This window comes from Merops nubicus, unplaced genomic scaffold (genome assembly GCF_000691845.1).
Source record: "Merops nubicus isolate BGI_N331 unplaced genomic scaffold, ASM69184v1 scaffold3352, whole genome shotgun sequence".
NCBI lineage: Eukaryota > Metazoa > Chordata > Aves > Coraciiformes > Meropidae > Merops > Merops nubicus.
Window position 1 is genome coordinate 31,299 of NW_008592682.1, and position 13,682 is coordinate 44,980.

At 40.7% G+C, this 13,682-nt stretch overlaps 1 protein-coding gene across 1 annotated transcript in view; it reads right to left on the minus strand.

The window, feature by feature from the left end:
- Positions 1–13,578, minus strand: part of KDM3A (lysine (K)-specific demethylase 3A) — a 29,976-nt gene extending 16,398 nt beyond the window's left edge. Inside the window, exons 1-9 of the mRNA XM_008935210.1 lie at positions 13,386–13,578; positions 10,608–10,763; positions 8,234–8,344; positions 6,465–6,567; positions 5,509–5,633; positions 4,953–5,025; positions 4,780–4,868; positions 2,430–2,581; positions 801–1,366 (exon numbers count right to left, since the gene is read on the minus strand). Coding sequence (XP_008933458.1) covers positions 801–1,366; positions 2,430–2,581; positions 4,780–4,868; positions 4,953–5,025; positions 5,509–5,633; positions 6,465–6,567; positions 8,234–8,344; positions 10,608–10,763; positions 13,386–13,556 — 1,546 coding nt within the window. The 5' untranslated portion in view covers positions 13,557–13,578. The remainder of the gene's footprint in view (positions 1–800; positions 1,367–2,429; positions 2,582–4,779; positions 4,869–4,952; positions 5,026–5,508; positions 5,634–6,464; positions 6,568–8,233; positions 8,345–10,607; positions 10,764–13,385) is intronic.
- Positions 13,579–13,682: the final 104 nt, after the last annotated feature.

The following is a 13,682-nucleotide window of genomic DNA, read 5'->3' on the forward strand; positions in this document are numbered from 1 at the left end:
AGCATCTTCCTGTGACAGCTGCCAAACACCTCTCTCCCTCCCACCCCGTGGGTGAGGCCTAGCAGGGCACAACAGCAACTGCCCCGCTGGCTGCATCCCCCTGTTAGTTATGGAATAGCATGTGGTCATCCAAGACCAAGCAGCATGAGATTGGAAAGAAAGAGGTGGGTGTGTAGGGAGATTCCCAGAAGCCCAAATCAGCAGCTAAGTTGTCTGATGCACAGTACATAATGTCAGGAGTCCAGCTCCTCAAACAACTACAGCCTTCCCCATTCTGTCCCACGTGGAAAACAGGAAGGGCTCACCAACTGGAACCGAGCCACAGAGAGCAGAGAAACAAGGTGGGTTGTTTTCAGCTTGGATAGTTTGGGTTTGTTTTGGTTTACAGAACGGTTATTAAATGAAAGCCTCTCTTGAACAAAGCTTTGAGAAAAACTTCTGTCTCTCATCACAGTGACAAAATTTAGGACCATTGCTAAAAAAATAAAGCAGTCTCACTATGGCATCAGCATCTGCATTCCAAGCAGAACCTTGGTTTTCTAACCCACTCTGTCATTCTGTAACATTTTGTAGCAACTTCTAGAAATTAATGATTAGTGCTTTTCCTTTCTCAGGAAAGGATGTTTCTCTCAAGCTTATTGCATTCCCCTTAGTAAAACGCTTCACAAAAGACTCAACTTCCAGATTCACTGATACGATTTAAAATACTCATCTTGCAAATGTTACAAAGGATCTACTTGCATGTGCTACACAGAAACTAAAAGGGCTTTCAAATGACAGGAAGTTTTAACAATACTTACTATTATCCTGGACCTTGACACTTCCAGTCCAAAAACTTTCATTTTCAGCTCTGTCATGAAGAATCTCATTGGAATTTCTTCTAATAAAAAATTCCATGTCTGTAAGTTCATCAGTCTTGTTTCCTCTGTGGCTGCCCTGACTTTTGCAATTGCTTTGTGGTTTAACTCCAGGCTGGGTAAAAGGGAGAAGATGAGCATCTGAGGTTGAGGGTCTACAGTCTAAAGTCCGCTGCAGCTCAACAGTGCTGCTGACTCTGGGTATTGCTGGGGAAGAGTTAAGATGTTGCAACTGTTTTACAGAAATGCATTCTTTTGGAAAGTTTGTTGAGGGCTTCTTAAGAGGTTCATTTGTATTTTTCTGGTTGGTTCCTTTCTCATTAGCTGAATCAGTTGAAGATCTTGAGGTTGTCATAGAGGTATAGTTCCCGTTTTGATCATTAAGATTTTGTGTTTGTTCTTTAGATATAAACCCCACTTTGGGAAAGGTCGTCTGATTTTCCTTTGAGGGTTTAATTCCAGCATTAAGACAAGAAGGATGAGTTTCTGGTAAGCTTCGTCTGCAGGTGCTGAAACAACATCCAGTAATGAGACAAAGAAAACGGTGTCAAACCCAGGCATCAGCTGCTCTAGTCACACTGGAAGCCTCACAGAAATGTAATCGTGTACTTTGAACTCGGATGTTACAAGATTTCCATTTGTGTGAGGGTAAACAGATCTGTGGGTTTCAGTTGGGTTTTTTGGGGGGTATTTTTTGTTTGTTTTGTTTAGGTCTTCCGGGGATTTTTTTGTGGTTTTGTTTGTGTGTTTTGGGATTTTTTTTGACTAGTTGGACAGAATGATAAAGACACAGAAATTTAGGTACTGCAGCTATTCCACTGCCTTTTCTCACCATGAAAGAGTTACTTTCTCATTTTTTCCAAGAAACAGTTGTATAACCAAATGCACTTCACTTGCATGTTTGTGTGAGAAGATTCTAACACTCAAGGGACTCCTGGCTGGCACTACAAGTCTACCCTGGAGACAATAAAATGGCTCCCCCCAAAAAAGCTCAAAGGAAAAATCTTTTCTGCATGTCTTGTGAGACAGATACACAAAACGAAGCAGAAAGAACCCTGTATCATTTCTTTTAAGAGCTAATACACAGAATTTGAATTTTCCTGTCATGCTATTTCTAACATTATGTTCATTTTTGTGACAGAATTGGGGTAACAAAGAAGTTTAAGCCACTGGTGTTCAGCAGAAATACAATTGAGAGCTTGTACTTCATCTTCAATAAACAAGTGTACAGGACACCTGCCTGCATGTGGGGTTCTTTTCTTGTGGGCAGGAGAGGAATGTGTTTTACAAAAAGGAAGCACCACACCTATGTGTAACCCGTGAGTTCACAGATGGGTACAACAAAGCTCTCACACTGGCTTGTCACTTTGAAGGGCAACTACCTCAGAGGATAAAAACAAAGAATATGGCATAAGTAAGTAAATTAGGTATCCATGGTGATTACTTTTACCACTTTTCTATGCCAATATCACAGAAGACTAGCTACTGCAGTTCTTTAAAATAACCTCCCAGTTTGTTTTGGATTGGAATTATTTTTGGAGGAAAACCAGTCCGCATAAAGTGATTCCTTACCCCTGAGGAGTTTCTGCACCAAGATTGGGTGGTGAGTTAGCTGGCAGGGGCAGGCCTTGATGCCTTTGGTCTTTATTAGCAGGAGTACATCCCAGCAATGCTTCACCCAGCACAGTTGGTACTGACTGCACCTGCCCCTGACTGGGAGAAACCTGTAAGGGAGATGTTAACAGTCAGGGAAATTCAGGATAACAGATAGACTGCTTTGCAGGGTTCAGCTTAAGAAAAATACACTAATACCCTCCCCACTGTGTTTAATACATACATCTTGCTGAAGACCTATCCTTGCTCAGTCCATAAGATGCAAAGACTTTAGAGCATCCTTTTAAACCTTACAGGTTCTGTGAAGCACTGTTCCTGTCAATTCATTTTTCCCCTCAATTAAACTTTAAGGAATGAAGGTGCATTAAGAAAGTGGAAAGGAAGATAGAAAGCTCTGCTCTTCTTAACTGCCAGTGCAATGATCTCTCTAAAATAACTGCAGTAATTGGAATTCAGAAACAGCTCTCAGGGCTTATTTGAAAATCCTGATAAAAATAAAAACTAAAGTTAGTCTGACAGTATTACCAAAACATCTAGATGTGAGCTTCCCTCTAGTGAGAAAATCTTTGTACCAGCGTTCTAGAAAGTGTTAAGTAAAGAAATCCTGTGCTGACTGAATCACCAGCCTTATGAATCTACAGTTTTTAGGAATACAACAGTCCTACCAAATTAACAAGTGTCTCTTAAAAAAAACAGTAGTTTTTTGTAAGCTCCTTCCTCGGCTCTAACATCCATATTCCACTCCCACATGCTCAGCTTAACCTCCATCAGTAAGATGGAAGTTACACTACAGCCTCATTACCATCACATCCAAAATATTTCCTTTCTGCTTTGATGTAACAGCTGTCAGGCATTGAGACAAGCTCTCCAAAAAAATGCTGGAATTCATTAACTCTGTATTAGAAATCAGACTACTATCACATGCTAAGTAAAACAAAAAAATATGGCTTCAGCTGATCGCTCCCATATAGTCACATCCACTGAAATGAGAGAAAAGCAAAACATTTTTCCTTATTAGGAAGCTCATTCACTTATAACCATTTTGAGAAAATAGTTGTCAGACATTTCCCAAAGAGTCCAAAAGTGATAAAGGATGCAGTCCTTCAAAGAAAGGCAGACCAGAAAAATAAGAATTAAGTAACTTCACTACTTTAAGGAAAAACTATGGTGAAACAAGCTATGAATTCAGACCACTCTTCTGCAGGACATCTGGAATATGAAATAAAGACCAGCTTTGAGTGTATCAAGCAGGCTGCTCAATGGCTGAACAGCCAGAAAGCTAAAGAATAGTAAACAGAGCACCTTGAAGGTGCTAAAAGTATTCAAAAAGTGAGCTACAGGAAAAAAAACACAGGCAGAGTATGAGCACGATGCATGAGCTACTTCATGTTTATCTGCTGCACACTCTTCCTCATTGAGGAATATCCTGTACTTGATACTTCATGCTGCATCTTTCTGAAGCTGAAGATTTCTAATTACAGTCATTAGCCAAATCTACATGGTTGACTCAGTACAGGACTGACTGCACAGATGCCAAGAACACGAAGCCAAAAAAACCAAACCAGAACCCAGCCCTCCCACCCCGTCACCACTCCAGAGCTTCCAGAAAGCTACTCCTGCCTAAAATGCAATTTTTGGTCTGAAACACTAGGACAAAATTACAGGGCAAGTTTGAAGCACTGTTCTTCAGCCAAGCCACTATTTTTAATCTTTATTGCTATACTTAAGTTAGCCAGATCATCTTTTGACCTTTGAGACAGTTTTCTTAGGTCTCAATGATACTTGGCAGGTCACTCACTAAAGAAATAAGTGGAGATATGGAAGAACTAGAGTAGTCATCATATTCCCTTTTTGTGCTCAAACAACACTCTCCCAGACTGCTGCTCTTCTAGCTTGAATCCTCCAAGCATGTGAATGGAGCTGAAGGTTTTGGGTTTAAGTACAAAACAGTTAAAGAACATGGAAAGGTTATAAAACTTGGTAACTACTGTGTTTTCTCCCACTGCAGAGTACATGACCAGGCAGGTTAACTCCTAAGCAGAAGGTGGGGGCAAACAGCACAGCTAAAAACAAAAAACACACCACCACAAACCACCAAACCAATCAACCTTCAAGGTTCAGGAACTTTCTCATATTATCACAATGCAAGACATCTTAGCCATGTCTAGACAAGTTTCAAAGAGCTCAACACACCCTCCCAGGCATTGTACTACTTATTCCACTTTCCTATCTAATCCTTATTTAAGACTGTTCTGAGAAATGACATAACCCTTATATAACAATCATCTGTAACACAGTGAGATGTTACCTCAGGAGGAGATTTTGTGCGTTTAGCATCAACACTTCCACTAGTCTCAGATGACTTCCTTTTCACACCCCCAATTCTTTTAGACTTATCTGGAAAAGCAGGTGATCAAGATTAATCTATTTATCACAAATAGGCTGCTTAGTGTTTGAAGGACAAACAATAATAGGTCTTACCACAGTTTCCATTGTTGTCATATATGATTTCAACGTGAATTAACTCTGGATCAAGAGTTTTTAAAGCTGGAATCTTGGAAAGGAACAAAACCACAGAAGCAGAAGTTTAGAGAGGTGAATGTTACTGTTTGAATGTATTTACCTTAGATGCTGTGGTACAGACTGAGCTTAGACACTTCTACCTTCTGTGAATACCAAGCTGAATTTAACACTATATTGTTGTGACGGTGTCTCTGCATGAGAACACACACAGGGGCTGCTGCTTCAGAACACTGTCTACCCAGCATAGAAAGCCAGGAAAACAGGATCATACTTTTGCCTCAATCTTCAAGTAAAACTCCAACTTTCCCTGGGTTTGTGTAGGTCATTGGTTATTTGATAATTCTACCAGCAGTATATGGAAAAACTGGGGCAACAGAATATTCAACGCTACACTGATCCCCATGTTTTTAAGCTTATTACAATGAGGACAGAATGAAAAATGGTGTTTGTGGGGATATAAATACAAGTTCCCATACATTCTCCATCTCCATTTGTAAACCCAACAGGTTCTTACCTCCTGACAGTTGACCTCTAGAGTCCTTGTAGCTGGATTGCCATTGACAACAACTGCTGTGAACCACTGAGTGGATGGATCCAGGCTATAAATTCTAATTTTTGAACCAATTATGTTTTTTCCACCTTAAAAATTAAAAACAAGAAAAGGGAGCATGAAGATCACAGTTAGGGACAGGAATTTGTTGCCAGTAGAGCATGCAAGATCCGAGTAAGCAAAACAAACTGAGAACCCTGGGACAACTTCCACACAGCTAAGGTGGGAAAAACACAGGATAAAACTCTGTTCCAGTACCTCCTCCCTGGAATAGTTCAGTGAAGCTTTCTGGAGGTTAAGAGATGCAACGGAGGCCAGACTGACCTCCAGATTTCTGACAGTGTAGCAGATTAGTGGACATGGAAACAAAGATTCAATGACTAGATGATAATTTTTCCTCCCTTTATAGTACTGGAAATGACAATTCTACGTTGCAGTACTTACCTTTCTGTCAAAGCAAGGCCCTTCCTGCATATGCAAGCACAGGACTACAAGTGTGCTTGCATGAATGCAGTAATTAAGCTGGCCAATCTAAGAAATAACAATTTTAACTTCACTAAAATGTAGTCTCTATATAAAACCTTAGGAGCTTTTACAGACAAGCAGCAGACTAAAAAATAATCAAGCTACTTAAAGCAATGAACAAGTCCAAATATTCTCAGTGATAACTGCTACAAATTTGATAATCTCTCACAAGTGCCAGGCCATCTATATGCATTTAAATTAGGTATTCCCTGACAAAGGGAAGAGCTCAACACTTAAATCTCTATGACCTTCCCTATTTTTCATTCACTGCTGCAAAAGAAAGTGGAACAGAAAGAAAGTCTACACCAGACTGTCATTTACACCATCACTGCAAAGATTTCCCTTTTGACTGGAGTATTTGTTGCCAGGGTTTTCTTCTACAGAGTATGTTGTACCTTGTACCAAGCGTGTTTCGTCTACGTGCTTCTTAACCAAAGCCTGAATTTCTTCATTGACATTTTGATCATCCTTAAGAGGAAGCCTGGAACTGTCCACATCCTATTTAAGAAAACAAAACCAAAAACCAACAAAAGTTGCTACTAACGATAATGCGCTCGATTAGCAGACTGCCACAATATTTAGAAACAAGATAGAAACAACTCATACAAGTCCAACAAGTTTCTCATCACTGTGTTCCTTCACCTCCTAGGATATATTTATTGGGGCAGACATCTTCTCCTTACCACTGAGCTGCGTCGACCATCTGCGAGCCAGACTGAAGTGAGCTCTCCAGGTTCACTTTAATATTGTTCTGAAAACAATCTGGCTTTGTTTTACTACATTGCTAACGAGTGCCAAGTTCAATCGAACCATCCATTTTTTAATTTAGAATTTTAAGTTCTCTGAAGAAGCAACTTTTAAGTTGTCCTGCACAGATGTAAATGCAAATATTTTAAGTTTTATATTTGTGTTTATGATGATGATGCCAGGATCCAGTCCATCAAGACACCATTTTAAAACATTCATATGAATTAAATCATTCAGCTACATCTAAAATACTCAGTTATTCAACATTACATATTTACAGGTTTTTATTTTTTCATTCCTCTGTTGCTGCCTAAACCAATCTGCTTGACATCTAGAACTGATTCTGAAATGGAGAGCTTAGAGTAAGTTTACCAATGGGTCAGAGTGCTAATAAAAAAGGGAAACATGGTGGGTTTTGTTTGTTTTGGTTTGGGGTTTTTTTGCTGTGGGTTTTTTGTGTGTGGTTTTTTTTTTTTTTTGTCCCACACACTGTGCTGGTGTTTGTAAGAAGCAGAAGGCTGAAGAGCTAGTAGTCAAGAAACTTATTTAAGATGCCAGAAAAGCAATATTCTCCATTGCAGTATTGCGATAAGGCTTCTGCATAAAGAAATCTCTACTCTGTTGAGCCAATGCAGGCAAGACAACAATCTACAACTCAAATTTAGCTTGAAGTGATTCTTTTGTTAGTTTCTCCAGAGTTGTCTATTTGCTGACTGTTAGCAAGTCAAAGCAACCAAGTCAGAACAAAAATGATGGCACTAGGAGCAGCCTCCACACAGGACATCTATTACGTGTCATTCAGACTGTTTATAGGTCTTGAAAGTAGTTTCCTGAAACGGTTAAACCCCTTCTCATTAGCAGACACTATTATTCAAAGTGCCTGGCCTGTCAGTCACATGGGGCAATTACTTCAACCCACCTAATTGTCACTAAACTTTCCTCCTGGTACTCAATAAAGGGACCATAATTCAACCATCTCATTTACATCCTGCCCAACTCCTTATTTGTTTAAGATTTGATATGTTCCCATTAAACACCCAGATTTATTCCAGACATCCCTGCAACTCTTTCTTTCATAGTAAGGACAGCCATCTTCACAAGAACAAAGGGAAACTATTGCAGAGTATCCCCACCATCAACATGACACAACTGCTGTCACCTGAGCTGAGTAGTTGGCCTAGCACACTCCCTCATCCAGCCCTCTGAAGTGACCACATCCTGGATCAGCTTCAGAAGGCTTCTAATCAATAGACACATAACATTCACAACTAATATTTTGTGAGTTACAGCAATAAACACCTTCAAGTTTTTTTACCCATCTAAAGTTTGCATTTAGAATACATTAACTTGACATAATTTAAATAGCAAGATACAAGATTCATCTTCCATGTTTATAATGAACGTAACAGAAGGTTACCTGAATGGGAGTCAGAAGGTCTTTAGAAAGAAAAACACATCTCTCTTCACCAAGGTAGCGTACTGAAACCATTGATCCCAAACCAGCTTTGTCCACTAAGGACTTGTAAATCTAGAAGAGTGACAAACATTTTCTTAGAAACAGAGCAAAGAGACATCATTTCACCTTGGCATTCAGAAAGTTATTTCAGCTTTGTATCTATTTCTCCATTGAGGTACCACATTTACAGGCAGCTATTGAAACAAAGCAAGTTTTATTAAAACTTCTAATACATGCCTAAAAGGAGTTACTGCACCATACTTGAAATTAATTTCATTTATTACAATAAGCTCGGAATTCAGTTCAGGTGGCTGCCACTAATCATTCATCTCAACATGCAGAATTTACTAATATTAAGATTTCTAATTGGATATGTTAATGAAAAACCCTCCTTCTGGTAGATTGGGGGAATAAACAGCAAGTCAATGAAGGCCTGCTGTGTGGCTGAAGTTCTCAAAGCTCACGCAACTTTGGTAATGTGCTGCAGCCTCCATTTAGGTGTGCACAGTGACCTAACTAGCCTGAGTGGTTACACCATGGCAGTGCAGTGAGGAAGCTGTGTTCAGGTACACCAAAGGCTTTCAAAACAGACAAGAAAACAGTTTCCTTAGTTTCTTTTAAAAGCTTCTGAACTCCTCCTAACATAGTCGAGGTTAAATGATGCCCAGTCCTGCAGCAGCAGCTCTGAGTGAGTAGGCATCAGGAGCCTGGAACATCAGAATTGGCAAAAGTAACTCCTCCCTGTGTGAAACATCCATTTGTGCCCCATTTAAAAGAAAAAAGAAACCCACTCTGATAGCATATGTGCTTGGATTTCCAAAGGACTGATTGTGCAGGCAAAGATTTTCTTCCCCTCAGCTAGAATGACATTGCAAAGGGGCAGTATCATGGTTAGAGGAGCAGGAATCACTCCAGGAATGATCAGGCATCACAGGAGTTCTGCAGAGCTACTCCACGTGTCAGAAACACTCCCCTGTATACTTGATCAGTAAGTTGTGATCAAGACACAGATTAATCTGCACATCCCTTTGTTGACCCTTTCTTTCCTGCCTTCTGTGGTTGGAAAGAAAAGCCTTTGCCAAGGCAAGCTGCAGTATTGTGCTTTACTTTGTCCTATGTTGTTCCTCCACTAAATAAGTTTGAAGCACGTGCACTGCACCAACCCATACTTCAAACCCACCACAAGAGCAGCTTTATGCACAAAGACAAGTATCCAGTAAGAACTGCTCAGATACCTGGACAGGGCCACTAAATGAGTTTGAAGCATGTGCACTGTAGCAACCCATACTTCAAACCCACAAGAGCAGCTTTATGCACAAAGACAAGTATCCAGTAAGAACTGCTCAGATACCTGGACAGGGACAACAGCTAAGTTTAAACAAGCAGGTTTTCAGAACACTGTATCAGCAAAATCTTCTAGTAGAAATGCTGATATTAATGCACATGTCAGGAAATAAAGATTCATCTTTCCACTTCCTCTCCCATCATATTTGGCCCTACTTCCAATAAATATCTGCTTAGATTAGCTTTGCCTAAGAAAAAAGCTCAGCTAAAATGCAGCAATATGGATTACACTGTGTGCTTTATACTTGGCAAAGTCAAGAGTACTAAAACATGGGCTTAACCTCAGCATACCTAACATACAGCAAGTTAACATCTTCATTTATTTCATAACTACTTTTATGAGTAGCAATAACCAAAGTAGTCAAGTAAAACTACACTGGCTGAATACATTAAGAGATGTTCCCTGTTCACCTCTGTGGGTTGATCTGCACACAGCCACAGACAGCAGTTAGAGAAAGCTTCATTCTCTGGCTCATACAGTGTAGCTCAGACTCTTATAGACACAAAACCCAAATCTCACAAGTCATCTGTGCCAGGCAGCCATCACATAAGAGTCATTCAAATTATTTTTGTCTCAGATCAAGAATTGCTGAAGAATTCACAGTTCTTGAGGCACACTAAAACAAGAACTTGAGATAAAAATACAGGCTAGCCTTAGAAACCTATTATTTACCCTTTTTCTCTCTATTCTTAGCTGCAACTTTGTGAAAGGACAAAGAAATATGAGACTAGAGGGAGAAGGAATTAAGATTGTACAGAACAGTGGCTTGGGAGGGAAGCAAAGTCATAAAAATACATTTCTGTAACTCCAGGCACAACACACCACCTTCTAACACTTCCAGACTCTGCCTAGCTCTAGCTGTACACAGAGGTTTAGTCTCCCTACAGATCACACATGAAGCTGTACTTGAGAAATTCACTCTTGTAACCACACTGTCCTCAGCAGATGGAACTGCACAACCAAAATGAGTTAGGCCAAGGGTGTACTTGCCATTGCAGGCCACTGGACAGGAGACATAGAACTGGCTGGAGACTTTCTTTCAGCCAGCACCAGCTTCTGCTCCACCAGGAACACTTGCATTTTCTGGCTGTAGACTTCTATCCATCTTCTCTTTTCCCATGACTCATCATCAAATTCTACACAAATCTACAGAAAGGAAACAAAGTGAAGATGTGACTAACCATAAAATTCAGCCACATACAATGTGAAAAAGAATAAACAAGCCCTAAAAAACTCACCAAAAAATTCATCAAAAGTACTTATAACACCAACATGGTTATTGCCTGTCACACAATCAAGCAATCACTGAGGGATCTCAGGCTGAACTAGTATTTCATAGGTGACAGTCAATATTCACTGGTTTGTCATCACTACTGTCACATAAAATATTAATAATCTTATTTAACTCTACAGCCTTTGTATCCCCAAAAGTTCTCTTCTGCTCGAGGGCAATTAAAGTCTTAACTCTGTCACCAGTGTTTACAATCAGGAAAATCCACAACAACCCTCCCTTCCACCCCCAAACTTTAGAGGACTGTATACAGTCATGGCACATGTACTTCCCACAAATTTTCCACTTTACAATATTCTAGAGTACTCAAATAAACAAGCTGCTTTTCCAGAAATATTTTAAGACTAAGAATCCCAAAGAATAAATTTAATTTACTGAAAGAACAAATGACAGTAAGCCAGTACAAATGATCAAATAATATAAAGTAAAGAAGGTAGTTTTCTGCCTCCTTCTAGCTGGTACTTAATCTCTGAAACATCTACACAAACTTCTCAAGAGGAAAGCAGTTGTCACTTCATGGCAAGAACATGATGGCTTGACTAATGTCTTTGGAATTGCACTACCCTACTTCCACAGGAAACATAGGGAGATCAGCAAAGGATTGGGAAAGACCACAAATACAACTTCGTCTGAATACAGGAATTGGAGTTTCTTGGTAGAGAGCATTAATCTCAGAAAAATCACTCCTTCTTTGCATAAAATATAATGATGCAGTCTAAGTGCACTTAACTCATTTACCCTAACAGCAGGGAAAGATCAGCTGAGTGAATCTCTTTGCTTAACTTCTCTCTAAAGGGACAGGCAAGTAGAAGCATGCACATGGCAGTGTCACCACAGGCAGGAGCTGCTAAACTAATGGGTGCAGAAATTAGTCATTTTGGAGTTCCCAGAAACAACAAGAGATAAGCAAGTAACACAAGTACCAGGACAGCTTGCGTTCTTTACAGCATCAACACCAGGCAAACAGGAAACACAGCTGAGAAAATACTCTCAGAAGCAGTTGACAGTCCCTCTGTGCTGTAGCTTGCTCCTGACACCATCCGAAACGCAAAGTTTGAAAGATTAAATATTTCTACTCCTTTAGATACATTTTTCTCCCCTAATCCATTACTACTTGGGGTCTAACTACACTTTACTCTTCCACAAAGCCGTGAGAGGAAAGAAGTGGCATGTGTTTTGGAACAAAAGCTCTACGTGCCTCAACTGTTTGCTCTGCAACTTCTTTAGCACTTTTATTAGAGAATGAATTAAGTCAATTGCTTCTGGCAGCACCGTAACGAGTTGCAAAGCTCCCAGTACAGTCCCCAACGGCACCTGCTCCTTCTCCTTTTAAGCCCCAGAGAAGGTCCTTAAGAAGAGCTTCCTGCAGCAGCCAAGTCCTCCTCCTCGCTCCAAGTATGGCATGGGCACAGCCCCACCAGCCAAAGATGGAGAAAGCTCCACCCCTCCCGCAGAGCCACAACAAGAAGCTCGGCCTCTAACAGCTCGGGACTCTTCATAACAAAGTTTACACTTCCAAAAAAGAGTGAGAAACACATACGATTCCTTTTAGTTTCACAAGGAGCAGATAATTCTTCAGTTAATTAGAGATCACAAAGTTCTTACCAGTATAAAAAAGGCAAAAATATACTTTTAATTGAAGGATGGTGGTGTTCTTGCTGTCAAGAGACCAGCCCACCAAAGTCCCTTGTAGAAACAAATCAGAGGACCATGTAACAAGATGCCGTTACTATAATGGAGTTTGTCCTTAGCGAGTACTTTGTACACTAGAGCAATTGCCCAGACATGCTTCAACAGTTTTACTGACTACAGTTGCCAAAGAGCCCTTTAAGAACTTCAAACTGTGAAAGTCGCTTGACTTCCACCCAAAATGTTATTAATTATTGGAAGTGTAATTTATGAAGTGTACATGTTAAAAGAAAAAGCACATTGGAAATTAAGACTGGGCCACCATGCAAGGAGAATACGAGAGACCTCCAACGCCACACATAAATTTGACATGTCATTCAAGACAGTTGAAGGACCCCAAAAGATCAAGAAAGAAAAGTCACAACTCCCAACAACACAGTAATGCTTTGATTTCAGACATTTCATCTCTGGGAAAAAAAAAAATCATTCACAACTGACAAGACCATAAATTCCACTTAGGAAACACACAGAAAGAAAACGTAGGCACAGCGGGTGCAATAAAAACCTTAAGCTTTCAAACTGCTGGTGGAAGAAAGCACGCTTATAATTAGTTTGAGGTTATTTCTGGCACTAGTACAAGCCCACTGGGGGCTTCAGCTAGAGGTGCATACATTTTTAAGCACGTTAAGGAGGCAAGTTGACCAAGAAGACCTCTCCATCTCCCAGCAACAACGTGTATATATACACGTGTGCATACACGCACCCACACGTGTGCACGCACATGAAGCTTCCAGGTCACAGGGTAAGCACTCTCGTTTTAAAGGCTCTATTTGAAAGTTCCCGGTTACCTTCAGGTCTTGTTTGGATATGTCCGTGTGCGAAACCGCTCGGATCCTGCCCGACTTCCAGGGCCATTCCAAGATGCGGCTGGTGTCCCAGGGCCCGCCGTCTTCCTCCGACAGGCTGAGGAACCTCTTCCCTACGAGCAGCGACCAGCTCCCCTCGAGCCTCAGCACCATTTTAACTCATCGGGAGGCCTCCAGGGAGGAAACCGACGGAAGCAGCAGGGGAAAACAAAACAAACCGAGGCGACGGTCAGCTGGCCGGCCGCGCTCCGGGCCCTGCCCCGGGCTCGCCCCGGGCTC